The sequence below is a fragment of the Oncorhynchus gorbuscha genome, linkage group LG23, assembly GCF_021184085.1.
Source record: "Oncorhynchus gorbuscha isolate QuinsamMale2020 ecotype Even-year linkage group LG23, OgorEven_v1.0, whole genome shotgun sequence".
Lineage (NCBI taxonomy): Eukaryota > Metazoa > Chordata > Actinopteri > Salmoniformes > Salmonidae > Oncorhynchus > Oncorhynchus gorbuscha.
The window spans coordinates 47,586,024-47,602,342 of NC_060195.1; the positions used below are offsets into that span (position 1 = coordinate 47,586,024).

Here is a 16,319-nt window from a genome sequence, read left to right on the forward strand (position 1 = left end):
ATAGGGTGGCAGGGTAGCCTAGTGATTAGAGCATTGGACTAGTAACCGGAAGATTTCAAGTTCAAATCCCCGAGCTGACAAGGTACAAATCTGTTGTTCTGCCCCTGAACAGGCAGTTAACCCACTGTTCCTAGGCTGTCATTGAAAATAAGAATTTGTTCTTAACTGACTTGCCTAGGTTAAAAAATGGGGACAGAGATCATGCTTTTTTGGAGAAATGTCCTCTTGTCTGATGAAACAAAAATAGAACTGTTTGGCCATAATGACCATCATTATGTTAGGAGGTAAAAGGCTTGAAAGCCGAAGAACACCATCCCAACCGTGAAGCACGGGGTTGGCAGCAATCATGTTGTGGGGGTGCTTTGCTGCAGGAGGGCCTGGTGCACTTCACAAAATAGATGGCATTCAGTTACACCAGCTCTGTCAGGAGGAATGGGCCAAAATTCACCCACTTATTGTGGGAAGCTTGTGGAAGGCTACCCAAAACGTTTGACCCAAGTTAAACAATTGAAAGGCAATGCTACCAAATACTAATTCAGTGTATGTAAACTTCTGACCCACTGGGAATGTGATGAAAGAAATAAAAGCTGAAATGAATCATTCACTCTACTATTATTCTGACATTTCACATTCTTAAAATAAAGTGGTGATCCTAACTGACCTAAGACAGGGAATTCTTACTTGGAGTACATGTCAGGAATTGTGATAAACTTAGTTTAAATGTATTTGACTAAGGCGTATGTAAAACATCTGACAGCTGTATTTTGCCCATTCTAACTTTCAGTCGAACAGTAACTGAATGCCTCTTTGCATGTCGGCATGCTTTATATAGCATGCCACAGCCACAGCCACCTGACTCGCTGTCTGTAGGAGCGAACCATTTTTGTGAACGGGGTGGTGTACCTAATAAACTGGACAAATGTACAGTAGTCATATACTGTTCACATAGGCATATTGTTTCAAATGTAATCTCCAATGCAATCTAGAACTGAAGAGACAACATACCGGTAAAGGAGAGTTCTGCTGTGCTTCTTTTAACATGTGCCCCAGAAATGCATGTGCTTACTAACCTTGTGCCTCCCCTCACAAAAACAGTTTGTTGATCATCCTTTTAACTTCATTTGAACTGGAAGACATTTTATAATGAATCATTGCACTTAAAACCAGCCAAATGGAGGGAATCCAAATCAAATGACTACTGCTTGTGGCATGGTGATAGAAAAGGGTCCCTATAGACCGTACTTTTGGAGTAGTTCGGACTGCCACTGCCGCTTGCGCTCGGGGAAAGCCTGTGGGATTTTGATGTTGTTAAAGTCCTGTATGCACTGCTTCATCTCTTCCTCTGAGCTGGGTCTCTCCGTGTTCTTCTTCCTGCTGAGGCCGCCCTCACGCCCCATCAGCGACTGGAAGAGCTCGCTGTTGCGTCGCTTATTTGGCAGCTGCATCCACTGCACTGACGAGCCCTTCTTGGAGGGCCGCCCAAGGGTGAGGGTGCTGGGCTGCCGAGAGACAGACTGGAGGGCTCCGCAGGGGGCCATGGATCCCCCACCGCCTCCCCCCACCCAAGTTGAGGCCGTCCTGGGGCGAGGTGGCCTCAGAGTGGGTCTCAGAGCTGGAGGTGGAGAGTTCGTTGAGGGAGGTGCCGCTCTCACTGCCCTTGTCGGTGCCCAGTTTGTCCTTCTGGCGTTCCTCACAGTCCTGCTTGGGGGAGACGATCTTCGATGCCGGCCCTGCCAAACACACAGCAGAGAGACAAGGTCAGTCACATGTTGAGACAACTGGAGTAAAGAGCACCTGTGTATGTCATGTTGCCATTTCCCCCGAATTTCTCCTTCAGTGCCACAGCCGTTCCACTTATGTTCTGTTACAGTACAAGTACACCTAATTCATCTTGGTGATTAGTTGAGCAGTTGAATCAGTTGTGCTAGGTACTCGCTCGCGCTCTCACTCTCTCTCTTTCTGGTTACAGTAAGAACGCATCTCAACACCCAGCTTAAAATCCTTGTCAGTGGCTAGGTTTCCATCCAATTGGCTACAGATTTTTGTGTAAATAGTCTGAAATTGCATAAAAAGAATATTCAGATGTTTACAAATAACTCATTTTGATTCATGTGAAATGGTGCCTTTTTGCAGCGTTAGTATTTTGTGATATTCCACAGCTCAGGGTTTTTGTAGAATGAGTTTGGCTGAATCCCTGGTTTTATAGCATCAGAACTAGAGGCATCATTTCTATTATGTCGATTCTACAATTTGCCCATAACATTTAATTGAAATGCTTCTACACCCCCCTACCCACTGCAGAATAAACATAAACACATAAATGATCTACATTCACAATAGCTGATATGGCTTGTGTTCAAATGTCAGCCAGGCCTGGGTTTTTGGTGGGCCGCTGCAAGCCCGTATTAGCAAACACATGCAGGCTGTAAATCAGTGATGCACCTCAAATGCATTGTACTTCAAGGCTTCCACTTTGGTTCACTATCATTCTAATAGCAACAGTAGCCAAGACCCCAAGGATGCCAAACATCATTCACAATGACTGCCTCCACCATGGAAACCAATTACATATGTAGATCCTAGATTACTCATTACCCCCCCCCCTGCCCCCACACACACACACACACAGCAATTTTTAAAAGTTGAATCGAATCAGTGCCAGGTTCCATTTTTCCGTCTTTCTCTCAGTGGCACCAATAGACTGCAGAATAGAGGCACAGGCGGTTGGTGATCCTCCGTTCCCTCTCCTTATTCGAGATGCGAATCCCTCCCAGCTGCATGGGCTCAGTCTCAAAGCCAGAGGAGGGAGATGGTTGCGATGCGGAGCAGGAAACACAAACGCGAGCTGAGCCCGGTGACAGTGGCAGGAATGGAAGAAAAAGGGTCAGTAGAAATCTGGGCCTTTAAAACGGAGAATATTCTGTCCGACTGTCTCCCATTTGATTTGAAAATAGAGCATGAATAACTTGCTACTCTCAATACTTAGACAACTAATGTCAAGCTAATAGAGGGACTTAGGGAGCCTGTACATCAAAGGAGAAAATGTGACTCCATTAGATAAATAGCATATCATACAAGGATTAAGGCCCTATCATTGAGTTCTCCTTTTTTCATCTTGTTTGACAAAGACACGTCATATGTGGCTCCCTATTCTCTGTATACAGTAGTGCACTACCTTTGACTAGGTTCCGTAGGGAAAGTGTGCCATCCAAGGATTACTAACTCACCGAGACAGTTTGCATTCAACAATGTGTCACGCCGTAACCTTAGATTCTCTGTTTTTCTATATATTTTGGTTAGGTCAGGGTGTGCTTAGGGTGGGTACTCTAGTTGTTGTATGTCTAGGGTTTCTGTCATCTAGGGGTTTTGAATGTCTATGATGGCCTGGTATGATTCCCAATCATAGACAGCTAGCTCTTTATCGTTGTCTCTGGTTGGGGATCATGTTTAGGTAGCCATTTTCCCTATTGTTAGTTGTGAGATCTTGTCTATGTTTGGTTGCCTGTCAGTACTAGTTTGTATAGCTTCACGTTTCGTTTGGTTGTTTGTTGTTTTTGTTCATTCATTAAAAAGAGAATGTACTCATAACACGCTGTGCCTTGGTCCGATCCTGACGAACGTGACACAATGTGCTTTTGTGTGGGATGGTTCTTGGCACCCTATCTCAATAAGTCTTAGGGACGCGACTCAATCGAAACCACATTGCAGTATTAAAAGAATAGTGTCAACATAGCTTTATCAGCAGAGTCAAATGAAATTACAGAATGGTTTGGGTGATTATAATTAATAGCAGGTAGACTACACAGGTCAGGTAGATTCTTTCCAGTTTTCAGAATAAGAATGTGTGCATGGGCAGTAGTGTTAGTGGATATTTTGAAAGGGTTCACTTACATATTTTTTTTATATGTGATTGTTTTACATACTGGCTACTGTCGTAACTTTACCTTCATTTAAGGCAGTTAAGACAAAATTCTTGTTTTCAATGATGGCCTAGGAACAGTGGGTTAACTGCCTGTTCAGGGGTAGAACAACAGCTTTTTACCTTGTCAGCTCAGGGGTTTGAACTTGCAACCTTCTGGTTACTACTCCAACACTCTAACCACTAGGCTACCCTGCCTCCCTAATCTAATGGGTGTTATTTATTTAGTCAACTAACTATGTTTAATTGTAACCTGATTAAATGAATCATGTAACAATTAACTCATTAGGATTGGGGGGCAGCACGAGAGCCGTTGTTTAAAGAGTTACCATCTCCTGAATTAAAGACTAAAGGTCTTTACCTATCACATCCATAAAACAGTCAATGTATTAATTATAACCTTGTATCATATCATTTTGAAAAGTCGTAACCTCCTGCATCGTCAAAAACCCTAGCCTTACTTGATTCAGTACTACACAAATGGGTGTAATTATTTATTTACTAAATAACTACAGTAAATGGTAACACAGGTAATACATAAAAACAGGCCCTAGCGGACTAACAATATGGTGGCTTATTACAAAGGAGATGAAGAGTGAGAGATGGAGAGAGGGGCAGATACATAATACTATGGTACATTTAGAAACTACTCTCACAGTAATCATATACTTTGAACACAAACTGCCGCCCATTTGGAGTAAGAAATCATGAATGTAATTACAGTGGCTTTCGAAAGAATTTACCCCCTTGGCATGTTTCCTATTTTGTTGCCTTACAACCTGGAATTTAAAATACACTGCTCAAAAAAATGAATGGAACACTAAAATAACACATCCTCGATCTGAATGAATGAAATATTCTTATTAAATACTTTTTTCTTTACATAGTTGAATGTGCTGACAACGAAATCACATAAAAATTATCAATGGAAATTAAATTTATCAACCCATGGAGGTCTGGATTTGGAGTGGCACTCAAAATTAAAGTACAAAACCACACTACAGGCTGATCCAACTTTGATGTAATGTCCTTAAAACAAGTCAAAATGAGGCTCAGTGGTGTGTGTGGCCTCCACGCGCCTGTATGAACTTCCTACAATGCCTGGGCATGCTCCTGATGAGGTGACGGATGGTCTCCTGAGGGATTTCCTCCCAGACCTGGAATAAAGCATGCGCCAACTCCTGGACAGTCTGTTGGTGGATGGAGCGAGACATAATGTCCCAGATGTGCTCAATTGGATTCAGGTCTGGGGAACGGGCGGGCCAGTCCATAGCATCAATGCCTTCCTCTTGCAGGAACTGCTGACACACTCCAGCCACATGAGGTCTAGCATTGTCTTGCATTAGGAGGAACCCAGGGCCAACCGCACCAGCATATGGGGTCTGAGGATCTCATCCCGGTACCTAATGGCAGTCAGGCTACCTCTGGCGAGCACATGGAGGGCTGTGCGGCCCCCCAAAGAAATGCCACCCCACACCATGAATGACCCACCGCCAAACCGGTCATGCTGGAGGATGTTGCAGGCAGTAGAACGTTCTCTATGGCGCCTCCATACTCTGTCACGTCTGTCACGTGCTCAGTGTGAACCTGCTTTCATCTGTGAAGAGCATAGGGCGCCAGTGGCGAATTTGCCAATCTTGGTGTTCTCTGGCAAATGCCAAACGTCCTGCACTGTGTTGGGCTGTAAGCACAACCCCCACCTGTGGACGTCGGGCCCTCATACCACCCTCATGGAGTCTGTTTCTGACCGTTTGAGCAGACACATGCACATTTGTGGCCTGCTGGAGGTCATTTTGCAGGGCTCTGGCAGTGCTCATCCTGCTCCTCCTTGCACAAAGGCGGAGGTAGCGGTCCTGCTGCTGGGTTGTTGCCCTCCTACGGCCCCCTCCACGTCTCCTGATGTACTGGCCTGTCTCCTGGTAGCGCCTTCATGCTCTGGACACTACGCTGACAGACACAGCAAACCTTCTTTCCACAGCTCGCATTGATGTGCCATCCTGGATGAGCTGCACTACCTGAGCCACATGTGTGGGTTGTAGACTCCGTCTCATGCTACCACTAGAGTGAAAGCACAGCCAGCATTCAAATGTGACCAAAACATCAGCCAGGAAGCATAGGAACTGAGAAAGGGCTTAGTGGTCACCACCTGCAGAACCACTCCTTTATCGGGGTTGTCTTGCTAATTGCCTATAATTTCCACCTGTTGTCTATTCCATTTGCACAACAGCATGTGAAATTTATTGTCAATCAGTGTTGCTTCCTAAGTGGACAGTTTGATTTCACAGAAGTGTGATTGACTTGGAGTTACACTGTGTTGTTTAAGTGTTCCCTTTATTTTTTTGAGCAGTGTAGATATTTTGTATCATTTGATTTACACAACATGCCTACCACTTTGAAGATGCAAAATTGGTTTTATTTTGAAACAAACAAGAAATAGGACAAAACAATGAACTTGAGCCTGCATAACTATTCACCCCCAAAGTAAATTCTTTGTAGAGCCACCTTCTGCAGCAAGTACAGCTGCAAGTCTCTTGGGGTATGTCTCTATAAGCTTGGCACATCAAGCAGAACTGCTCCAGCTCCAAGTTGGATGGGATCCGTTGGTGTACAGCAATCTTTAAGGCATACAATAGATTCTCAATTGGATTGAGGTCTGAGCAGTGACTAGGCCATTCCAAGACATTTAAATGCTTCCCCTTAAACCCCTCGAGTGTTGATTTAACAGTATGCTTAGGGTCATTGTCCTGCTGGAAGGTGAACATCCGTCTCAGTCTCAAATCTCGAAGACTGAAATAGGATTCCCTCAAGAATTTCCCTGTATTTAATGCCACCCGTCATTCCTTCAACTCTGACCAGTTTCCCAGTCCCTACCAAAGAAAAACATCCCCACAGCATGATGCTACCACCACCATGCTTCACTGTGGGGATGAGGTTCTCAGGGTAATGATAGGCATTGGGTTTGCGCCAGACATAGCGTTGTCTTGATGGCCAAAAAGCACATTTTTGTCTCATCTGACCAGAGTACCTTCTTCCAAATGTTTGGGGAGTCTCCCACATGCCTTTTGGCAAACACCAAACATGTTTGATTATTTTCTTTACGGAATGGCTTTTTTCTGGCCACTTGTCCATAAAGCCCAGCTCTGTGGAGAGTACGGCTTAAAGTGGTCCTATGGACTGACACTCCAATTTCCACTGTGGAGCTCTGCAGCTCCTTCAGGGTTAGCTTTGGTCTCTTTTTTTCCTCTCTGATTAATGCCCTCCTTGCCTGGTCCGTGAGTTTGTGCGGGCGGCCCTCTCTTGGCAGTTTTGTTGTTGTGCCATGTTCTTTCCATTTTATAATAATGGATTTAATGGTGCTCCTTGGGATGTTCCAAGTTTCAGATATTTTTTATAACCCAACCCTGATCTGTACTTCTCCACAACTTAGTCCCTGACCAGTTTAGAGAGCTCCCTGGTCTTCATAGTGCCGCTTGCTTGGTGGTACCCCTCGCTTAGTGGGGTTGCAGACTCTTGGGCCTTTCAGAACAGGTGTACATATACTGAGATTATGACAGATCATGTGAAACACAGCTGGACTTTATTTAACTAATTATGTGATTTCTGAAGATAATTGGTTAAACCAGACCTTATTTAGGGGCTTCATAGCAAAGGGGGTGAATACATATGCACGCACCACTTTTCCGTTTTAAATTATTTTAGAATTTTATGAAGCAAGTTATTCTTTTTCATTTCACTTCACCAATTTGGACTATTTTGTGAATGTCCATTACATAAAATCCAAATAAAAATCCATTTAAGTTACAGGTTGTAATGCAACAAAATAGTAAAAATGCCAAAGGGGATGAAGACTTTTGCAAGGCACTGTATGTGTAAATGCCTTGGGTATCTCTGTCGGATCCAAGCCTTCATGGAAAGGGGTTTGGTTGGCCCTTTCCCGCGGCACACTTGTAATACTCTGATTGTCCAAAAAGGGGTCCTCACCCATCTCTTCTACTTTTGATCTCAACTGCCTTCGCCTGGCAACCGGCAATCCGTCGTGTAGTCCTGAAAAGAACTACAGAAGACACTCTGCTTCCACTCGCTCTGGAAGATGATTCTTTGAAAATAGGCTAGCCAGCTTTATCGATAGCTCTCAGTGGGGTGATGAGAGTAGTAGAATACGATGGCTTGAAGATTAGTTGAATGGTTCCACAAACTGATCCCACTCATAAGGGTGTCCATTGAAAGTTGACTAGCAACAACAACTGGGACCTAAAACACCCCCACCATGAGCACCCAATAAATTTGCCAAAGAAGAGTCAAACAAAATAAAAAACCACACCAAACATAAACAACAGGAAGAAATACAAAAAGTGAAGAATAACAACGAAAAAAGAGTGATGATCAGATAAAGGATTTTGTCTAGAACTCAAATAGGGAGTGCCAACTAAAGGTGTGAGCCCTCCACATCTCTCAAGACAACTGCAGCACTAGGCCAGCACAGGTAAAACACCTTCCAATTAACGAGATGACGCCAATTGACAAACGAGGTAATACCTAACGTCCAAACTTAAAATATATATGGAAAAATCTAAGCCTGTAACATCTTCCACCTTAAGACAACAAATATATCCTATATTTTTGTTGGACAAGTTTGCTCACAACCAACAGAAAATAACATCCATCTCACAACATGATCAACTTAAATGCGTCGCTATTTAAATACGTTGCCTCCTCCGATTTATAAACATTGTGTCTACTGGCTGTCAACACTTAAATGCCAGACAGAACAGCCACCTTATTTTTTGTAAATATATATACACACCATTTGTTCTTGACAATATTTTTCTTCTTTTGTTTCTATTTGTTCTACAGCTGCCTAAAACTGAAGTTCTGAAAAGAGGTCAAATCACATACATTTTTACAACTCTTATCCTTGGAACGAACCCAACCAAAACAAAACTCATTTCCAAAATGGCAAAATGTGCCGTCAAAATAAATTGTGAGCCATCCTCATTAACTCGTCGAAGCGTAACTGGATCATCAATTTGAGATACACTACCCCAATTGCCTTGCCCAGAAGTGGCACGAGAATGCAATTTCCTCATTAGAACACCATCTTTGTCTACGTATACCCCACAAACTTCATCAAACTCTTCCTCCGGACGTATCTCAGCAAAAAGGGGAGATGAAAACATCTTTACTCTGTTCAGAAATCAGCTGCTTTCTAGAAATCGAAGTGTCAACTGTAGGAACTCACTTCCTTCAGTGGTCCTACAAACTCACTCACCTTTGGGGTTTTCAAAGGAAAAGTCAATTCAGGAGATTCACTGACAACAGGATCACCCATAAACGTCTCAGACAGATCGACCATTGTGGGGTCGCTGACATGTTCCTCAACACTAGACTTTCACCCGGCAACTTTCTTGGACATAGCACATGTAACGGCACACATTGGGAACACTCTAGGGTACTTTTCTGATAACCCATCAAGTTCCTCTACTCAAGGTTCCTTACAAACTACAGGATTTGGCACGACCTTCCCTCCAGCCAAATCATTTTCCAAAATAAATGAGCCCCTTCATTGGTAGGCTAGGATTCACTCCAACGACAACAGAACCAGAAACAAGATCAGACTTGAGTTCCACATTATAAAAATGAACTTCCATGCAACCCATCTCCACGCCTTGTACTAACACACTGTAACCAGTTGCTGAAGTGTCTCAGACAAAGCAAAACACTCTCCAAAATGAAAGGCTGCCTCAGTGACTCGCAGTTTCTTCAAGAGCATCGCCACTCTGCATAGTCACGAACCTGTCTGAAACAAAGGGGTAATACACATCTGATCCAAAATCTTGTTTAGGATCCCACAAGAAGAAAATGATTTTTTTCGCTCTCATTTTTCTGTTTCAACTTAGGACACAGAGACAATGTGTCCTTTATCACGGTAATAATAACAAACTGGCATATACAAAAAAACTGTTCTGTCGATCTTTCTTTGGGCACTGTAGAAAAGGACCGAAACCTTTTGGAGGTGACTTCTCTGAATTGCTTTTATGCGTATGGATAACTACTGTGTGCATTGTTTGTGAAGGTAGTTTTATGTGCCAACACACACTCATCTGCCAGAGCTGCTGCTTTTTCAAGAGTGAGATCCTTGTGCTCATAAATGTAGGTAGAAACCCTTTTGTGAAGGCAATTTTTTAACTTCTCGGGAATTACGAGTGTCTTTTAAATCCTCAACGTCGTTGACCTTTTGAGAACCACACCACCGATCAGAAAGACACTCTTGTTCCCTTGCAATCTCAGCACAGCTTTTTGATTCTATCTTTTGTAATTTATGGAACTGTTGTCCGTACGCCTCTGGGACCAACTCGTAAGCCCGATGGATAGCAGCTTTACCAGTGTCATAATCTGAACTCTGGCCAAGAGAAAGCAGGGGTCACTTTTTTTCCCCACAATAACATTTTGGAGGAGCAGTGACCAAATGTCACATGGCAATTTTTAGGGATGTGGCAGTCCACTCAAACAGAGTAAAATATACACTATGTATGTGACCCGATTTGTGAAGCTAGGCATATGCCGCAAGTCACGACTTCACAGGGGAGTCATTCGAATGTAAAAAAAAATCAAAAAATCAAAATCAAAATGCGTTTTTGGGGCGAAATGCCTTCTCAAACAACTTTCATGTGCCTTAACAACAAACTTGTATGTCATCTGTAATTTTGAATGAAATTGTTAAATTACAAGCCATTTTGCTTAAGCCACAGAAAAAGTTGGCAACCTTCCCCCTAGCCATGATTGGCTGAGATAATGAGTGGGCTGGACATGTCGAGAGAGGAGTTCGGATTGGTCTGTCATATTGAAGGCCGCTGTCTATTTGAGCTGGTAAGTCTGTGTTGGTAATCCTGTCGAACGCGGCTTTAAATTTTTTTATTGTGTAGTGGAGCTGCATAAGTGTTGTTCTCCACTTTCTGGAGAACTGAGTTTTGAAATCAGTGGAATTAGAGTATGATAGCTAAAGAGATGGAGAAAACACCTGTCTCCGCATAACATCTGCAAACTGTTAGCAAGCTAGCTAATGTTAGCTGGCTGGCTCCCTAGCTGAAGTTATTATTTGTTTGGCATTGTTGGCACTTTGTTCATTGTTGTTTAACTAGCTAACTTTAGCTGGCTGGCTCGTTAGCTAACGTTACGTGAAGTGTGTACACCACCTGTTGAATATTGCCGGTGTCAGTAAACAACAGTAAACACAAGAGCGAAATGAGATGGGCGGGGCTAAAGCTTAAGAGGGTGTGAACGATGCTTGAATGGGTGTAGACAAATAAGAGCTCTTCACTAGATACCAAAACATTCAAAGGCAATTTTATCAAAAGTGAGTTTACATGTTGATCAACCTTCATAGCAGAATTACTTTCCCATTGTTCCTCAAATGCAGTGTATGATAAACCATTTTGTAGTGCTGAGTCTCTACTTTTATCCAACATAAAAAACACCATTTCACATTTTGCTACACAAGACCGAATCCAGGTGGTGATTCGCATACACAAAAGTATGTGGACACTCATTCAAATGAGTTGATTTGGCTATTTCAGCCAAAACCGTTTTAAAACAGGTGTATAAAATCAAGCACACAGACATGTAATCTCCATAGACAAACATTAGCAGTAGAATGGCCTTACTGAAGAGCTCAGTGACTTTCAACGTAGCACCTTCATAGGATGCCACCTTTCCAACAAGTCAGTTTGTCAAATTTCTGCCATGTTAGAGCTGTCTCGGTCAACTGAAAGTGCTCTTAGTGGTAGGCCACACAAGCTCACAAATCGCCTGTCCTCGATTGCAACACTCACTACAGAGTTTCAAACTGCATCAGCATAAGAACTGTTCTTCGAGAGTTTCACGAAATAGGTTTCCATGGCCTAGCAGCCGCACACAAGCCAAAGGTCACCATGCGCAATGTCAAGCATTGGCTGGAGAGGTGTAAAGTTTGCCGCCATTGGACTCTGGAGCAGTGGAAATTTGTTCTCTGGAGTGATGAATCACGCTTCAAATCAAATTTTATTGGTCACATACACATGATTAGCAGATGTTAATGCGAGTGTAGCGGAATGCTTGTGCTTCTAGTTCCGACCATGCAGTAATATCTAACAAGTAATCTAACAATTTCACAACAACTACCTTTTACACACAAGTGTAAAGGAATGAATAAGAATATGCACATATACATATATGGATGAGCGATGGCCGAACGGCATAGGCAAGATGCAGTAGATTGTATAGAGTACAGTATATACATATGAGATGAGTAATATAGGGTATGTAAACATTATATAAAGTGGCATTGTTTAAAGTGACTAGTGATACATGTATTACATTCAATTTTAAAATATTAAATTGGCTAGAGATTTGAGTCAGTATGTTGGTAGCAGCCACTCAATGTTAGTGATGGCTGTTTAACAGTCTGATGGCCTTGAGATAGAAGCTGTTTTTCAGTCTCTGGGTCCCAGCTTTGATGCACCTGTACTGACCTCGCCTTCTGGATGATAGTGGGGTGAACAGGCAGTGGCTCGGGTGGTTGTTGTCCTTGGTGAACTTTTTGGCCTTCTTGTGACATCGGGTGGTGTAGGTGTTCTGGAGGGCAGGTAGTTTGCCCCTGGTGATGCGTTGTGCAGACCTCACTACCCTCTGGAGAGCCTTACGGTTGTGGGCTTGGTGACAAGCCAGATTTCTTCAGCCTCCTGATGGCTGAGGAGGCGCTGTTTTGTCTGTGAAGTGTACGCCGAGGAACTTAAACTTTCCACCTTCTCCACTACTGTCCCGTTGATGTGGATAGGGTGGTGCTCCCTCTGCTGTTTCCTGAAGTCCACGGTCATCTCCTTTGTTTTGTTGACGTTTAGTGTGAGGTTATTTTCCTGACACCACACTCCAAGGGCCCTCACCTCCTCCCTGTAGGCCGTCTCGTCGTTGTTGGTAACCAAGCCTACCACTGTAGTGTCGTCTGCAAACTTGATGTTTGAGTTTGAGGCGTGCATGGCCTAGCAGTCATGGGTGAACGGGGAGTACAAGAGAGGTCTGAGAACTCACCCTTGTGGGGCCCCAGTGTTGAGGATCAGCGGGGTGGAATGTTATTTCCTACCCTCACCACCTGGGGGCATCCCGTCAAAGTCCAGGACCCATGTGCACAGGGCGGGGTCGAGACCCAGAGTCTCGAGCTTAATGATGAGTTTGGAGGGCACTATGGTGTTAAATGTGGAGCTGTAGTCAATGAACAGCATTCTTACATAGGTATTCCTCTTGTCCAGATGGGTTAGGGCAGTGAGCAGTGTGATTGTGTCGTCTGTGGACCTATTGGGGCGGTAAGCCATCTGACATTCCGAAGAACGAATCTGGGTTTGGCAGATGCCAGGAGAACGCTACCTGCCCGAATGGATTGTGCCATCTATAATGGTCTGGGGCTGTTTATCCTGGTTCAGGCTAGGCCCCTTAGTTCCAATGAAGGGAAATCTTAACGCTACAGAATAGAACATTCTAGATTATTCCGTGCTTCCAACTTTGTGGCAACAGTTTGCGGAAGGCCCTTTCCTGTTTTAGCATAGGTAAAAAAAAGCAGACATTGAAGATCCCTTTGAGCATGGTGGAGTTAATTTCACTGTGGATGGTCTATTAATTCATCCAGTCACTACAAAGATACAGGTGTCCTTCCTAAGTCAGTTGCCCGAGAGGAAGTAAACCGCTCAGGGATTTTACCATGAGAACAATGGTGACTTTAAAACAGGTACAGAGTTTAATGGAAGTGAGAAAACTGAGGATGGATCAACAACATTGTAGTTTCTCAATACTAACCTAAATGACAGAGTGTAAGGAAGAAAGCTTGTACAAAATAAAATTATTTCAAAGCATGCTTCCTGTTTTAATAAGGCACTAAAGTAAAACTGCAAAAGACGTGGCAATCAAATTAACTTTGTCCTAAATACAAAGTGTTAAGTTCTGGGAAAATCCAACCCAACACAGAGTACAACGCTCCATATTTTCAAGTATGGTGGTGACTGCATCATGTTATGGGTATGCTTGTCATTGGCGAAGACTAGGGAGGGTTTTATTTTAAATAAAAATAAACGGAATAGAGCTAAGCTCAGGCCAAATCCTAAAGGAATATCTTGTTCGGTTTGCTTTCCAACAGACACTATGAGACATTCAGGAGTTGCTTACCAAGACATTGATTGTTCCTGACTGGCGTAGTTACAGTTTTGACTTAAATTGGCTTCAAAATCTATGGCAAGACCCTAAAATGGCTGTCTAGCATGGATCAACAACCAACTTGACAGAGCTTGAAGAATGTTAAAAATAATAAAGTGTTATTACAATCCAGTTGTGCAAAGCTCTTAGACTTACCCAGAAAGACTCAGGGAGACTTACTAATGTTAGACGTTTTCTTCCACTTTGACATACGAGTATTTTGTGTAGATCATTGAGAAATAAATAACAATTAAATCCATTTTAATCCCACCTTGTAACGCAACGAAATGTGGGAAATCTCAACGGGTGTGAATACTTTCTGAAGGCACTGCACATGATAATTACAAGTATATCCTATGTAACTACATTGTTCTTATATGATAATTGATTCGGTATAGCCATTGTGCCACCTCAAAACATAGAAATAAACAAATAGAAAATCAAACCAATTGATTAATTGTCACATTCACTGAATACAACAAGTGTAGACCTTACCATGAAATGCTTACTTACAAGCCCTTAACCAACAATGCAGTTCAAGAAATAGAGTTAAGAAAATATTTACTAAATAAACTAAAGTAAAAAAATTTAATTAAATATTAACAAGGCTATATACAGGGGGGTGCTGGTACCAATGTGTGGGGGTACTGGTTGGTCGAGGTCATTTGTACATGTAGGTAGGGGTAAAGTGACTATGCACAGATAATAAACAGTGAGTAGGTAGGCCCCATTTGATGAACTGTTCAGCATTCCTATAGCTTGGGGGTAGAAGCTGTTAAGAAGCCTTTTGGAACTGCCGTGCGATAGCAGAGAGAACAGTCTGATTTGGGTGACTGGAGTCTTTGATAATTTTTTTGGGCCTTCCTCTGACACCACCTAGTATATAGGTCCTGAATGGCAGGAAGCTTGACCCCAGTGATTTATTGGGCCGTACACACTACCCTCTGTAGCGCCTGTCGTGGAAATTCATACTGAGAGAGACTTTGCCATTTCTTCAAACAATCATCTTCATTTAATTGTTATTAATTATTGCAATAAGACTGTTGGGCTGAGCAGCCTAACCCTTACAGACAATGCAGAGTTTTTCTATAGCTGACATTAAAGATGCTTAGTCATTGCTGGTTCCACCCCTCCTATGCAGATTGGGGCATCATATGTCATCCTGTGGTCATCCAAACCCGGTGCCGTTTCAACCTGACCCCGGCTTAGTTTCCCAGTTGATTAGAACAATAAAGAATTGTTCAAAACACTTCCAGGCTATCTCTATCTCGGGTCACACATGCTACATTTTGTCTATGGAATGCTGGCTTGAGGTTTTTATCACCAAGTCATTGTCAGCTCAAGCTATCTCTGGCAAAACACATTTTCCTTGACCAGACGCCCACTCTAACTGTAGGAGTGGAGACCATAAAAACACAGCATTAGTAGGACAGATTCCAAGAACACAGGATGAGATGTTACTATCCTTTGTGCAAGCACTTCTAAGAGTTAATGAACAGTGAGCTTGGTGAAATTTTGGGAGCGCATCGTCAATAGTGTACCTTTGGTTCCTAGGGTGTTTCGGCCTTTCACACTATACACCCCCCCCCCCCAAAGGCGGCCAGCGACAGGATGATCAATCCTACGCTTGCGTCCCATTCCCAATTAGTCATAGGAGTTGCCTTGTTGTTGATAGCCAACATCCCATGGGACTATGCATGGCAGGGGTGTCCTCCTCCCTGAGTCAAGCATTGTTGACCGCATAGCTCCTGCTGCCTTCTGCCGCCTCCGATACAGCTTTGATTGCCGAACGCTGGCTCTGGCCCTTAATTCCCAGGTCTCTAAGCAGTCTGGTTGTAGGTGTTGCCACAAAACCTCTGCAGCCCACCTCCACTGGTCGAACTTCTATGTTCCAGCCATGATGCCGTGCTTCGGCAGCTAGATCAGCATAGCGCAGATGTTTTCGCTCATAAGCCTCATCTACTGAGTCCTCCCAGGGTACTGTGAGCTCAATGATGAAGACTTTATTGAGCGAACGGGACCAGAGCACCATGTCAGGTCTTAGGGTGGTGGTTGCGATCTCCGGAGGAGACACAAGTTGCCGGCCAATGTCAGCTAGCATTTGCCAGTCGCGGGCCAAGCGCAGCTGGTCTCGCTCTAATGGTGTAGAGCCGCTCTTCGATGGATTAGCCCCTTCGCGGACAAA

General features: G+C 43.4%; 1 protein-coding gene across 1 annotated transcript in view; it reads right to left on the minus strand.

The window, feature by feature from the left end:
* Positions 1–649: 649 nt before the first annotated feature.
* The window catches only part of LOC124011632 (BTB/POZ domain-containing protein KCTD8-like), a 61,067-nt gene continuing 45,397 nt past the window's right edge, over positions 650–16,319 (minus strand). Inside the window, exons 2-3 of the mRNA XM_046325088.1 lie at positions 1,563–1,730; positions 650–1,522 (exon numbers count right to left, since the gene is read on the minus strand). Of these exons, the coding sequence (XP_046181044.1) occupies positions 1,230–1,522; positions 1,563–1,730 (461 nt within the window). The 3' untranslated portion in view covers positions 650–1,229. The remainder of the gene's footprint in view (positions 1,523–1,562; positions 1,731–16,319) is intronic.